Genomic DNA, 1,457 nt, shown 5'->3' with positions numbered 1-1,457 from the left:
GACCTTGAAAAGAATGGAATACAAAACATTCTTTCGTGATTGTCTCCAAAATATGTTTTCACGCTTTGGAAAGTCATGAAAAAATGTTTTCTAAGGTTCCAAGTTATTTGATCATAACTTAATCATGAGTCAATTGACATTCAAAAACTCCCTAAGTTATACACTTATAGTCATTACCTTTCTCTATTTCCTTTTTCCTTGAAAAACTACTACTGATATATATCTATAATAAAAAAATAAAAAAAAATTATTATAAGAGCTGCCTCCTTCCAAAAAGCTTAAATTAATTTGTCCATTGATACAAACACCCTCAACAATATATATATATATATATATGTGCATATATTACTCTCATGATCCTCCTATATAATGGTGCTGTCTGGGGTCCTTAACCTTGACCTTCCAACGCCCACCATGCAATTTCTCCTTCCTGGCAATCCCTCTCCACTTCTTTATCCTCGCGTCCATCTTCCTCGTCAGCCCGCAATGCGCCTGCAGCTCCTCCGGCATCCCGTCATAGACTTCCCACCACCGCCGGTGCGCCGCATCGCTCGCGAAAATCCGGTGATCCGCCTTGTCCCAATTGCAGTCATAATCCTTGTAACACATCCACGGCTTCAACCCTAGATAGTGAATCGCATCAACTTCCTCAGGAATTAGATGATCATGATCATTTTCAATTTTACCGTTTCGATATCTCCGAAAGATTTTTAGAGTATTAATCCGCTTCGGAAGGCGGTGCCACCACGTGAAGACCTCGTTGAGAAACCCTTGATCGCCGCCATTGTAAGACTCCAGTTTGAAGCTCAACCTCATTAGGGTTTCGAACAAGCACAGGGACGGCTCAATGACCATCACACCAGAGTTGAACATGAACTTGTCGTTGGCAGCGGCGGAGAGAGGCGGGTAGATGAAGAGGCGGTCGAGGTTATTGAGGACGACAAGGTCAGAGTCGATGAAGATGATCTTGTCGTATTCGGTGAGCTGGAAGATTCGGAGCTTGCTGTAGTTCCACTCGTTGTAGGCTCCCTTGGCGGCGAAGGGGCTGTGGATGCGGTGGATGGGGAGCACGTCCCAGCCGGCGGAGCGGAGGGCATGGAGGGAGGACAGGGAGAGGGAGGAGGTGTCGGCGAGGAGGACGAGGTCTTTGGTGGAGTTGGTGCGGCGAATGCTTTGCGCCAAGACGATGGCGCCGCACACGTAGGCTTCCAACGAGTGGAGGACGGTGGCATAGGCGTACCGCGGGCGGCGGTAACGCGGCGTGGTGTGGTTGGTCTTATTCGTGGAGTGTAGCGTTAAGGATTGCCATCGCTCTTTGCCTGCTCAAATAAGGAACAAAAATTATGGTTCACGTGCAAGTATTGTTTTCTTCGGTTTTTTTTTTTTGGAGAATTTCGGGGTGTTGTGGAAAGAAGAATGCCTATTAACGGTATACATATATCAAGGAAAAAAAAAAA

The 1,457-nt window shown here is 46.1% G+C and overlaps 1 protein-coding gene across 1 annotated transcript; it reads right to left on the bottom strand.

Moving 5' to 3' along the window:
• Positions 1 to 264: 264 nt before the first annotated feature.
• LOC112095159 (putative UDP-glucuronate:xylan alpha-glucuronosyltransferase 4) lies at positions 265 to 1,319 on the bottom strand (the record flags this gene model as incomplete). The annotated part of the gene is made up of 1 exon (XM_024176839.1): positions 265 to 1,319. A coding segment is annotated over one exon (968 nt), but the record flags the coding sequence as incomplete, so codon positions are not given.
• Between the last annotated feature and the right edge of the window lie 138 nt (positions 1,320 to 1,457).

Source organism: Morus notabilis, unplaced genomic scaffold, assembly GCF_000414095.1.
Source record: "Morus notabilis unplaced genomic scaffold, ASM41409v2 C11414844, whole genome shotgun sequence".
Taxonomy (NCBI): domain Eukaryota; kingdom Viridiplantae; phylum Streptophyta; class Magnoliopsida; order Rosales; family Moraceae; genus Morus; species Morus notabilis.
Note: the sequence above shows the minus strand (reverse complement) of the source record. Positions and strands in the feature narration are given on the sequence as shown.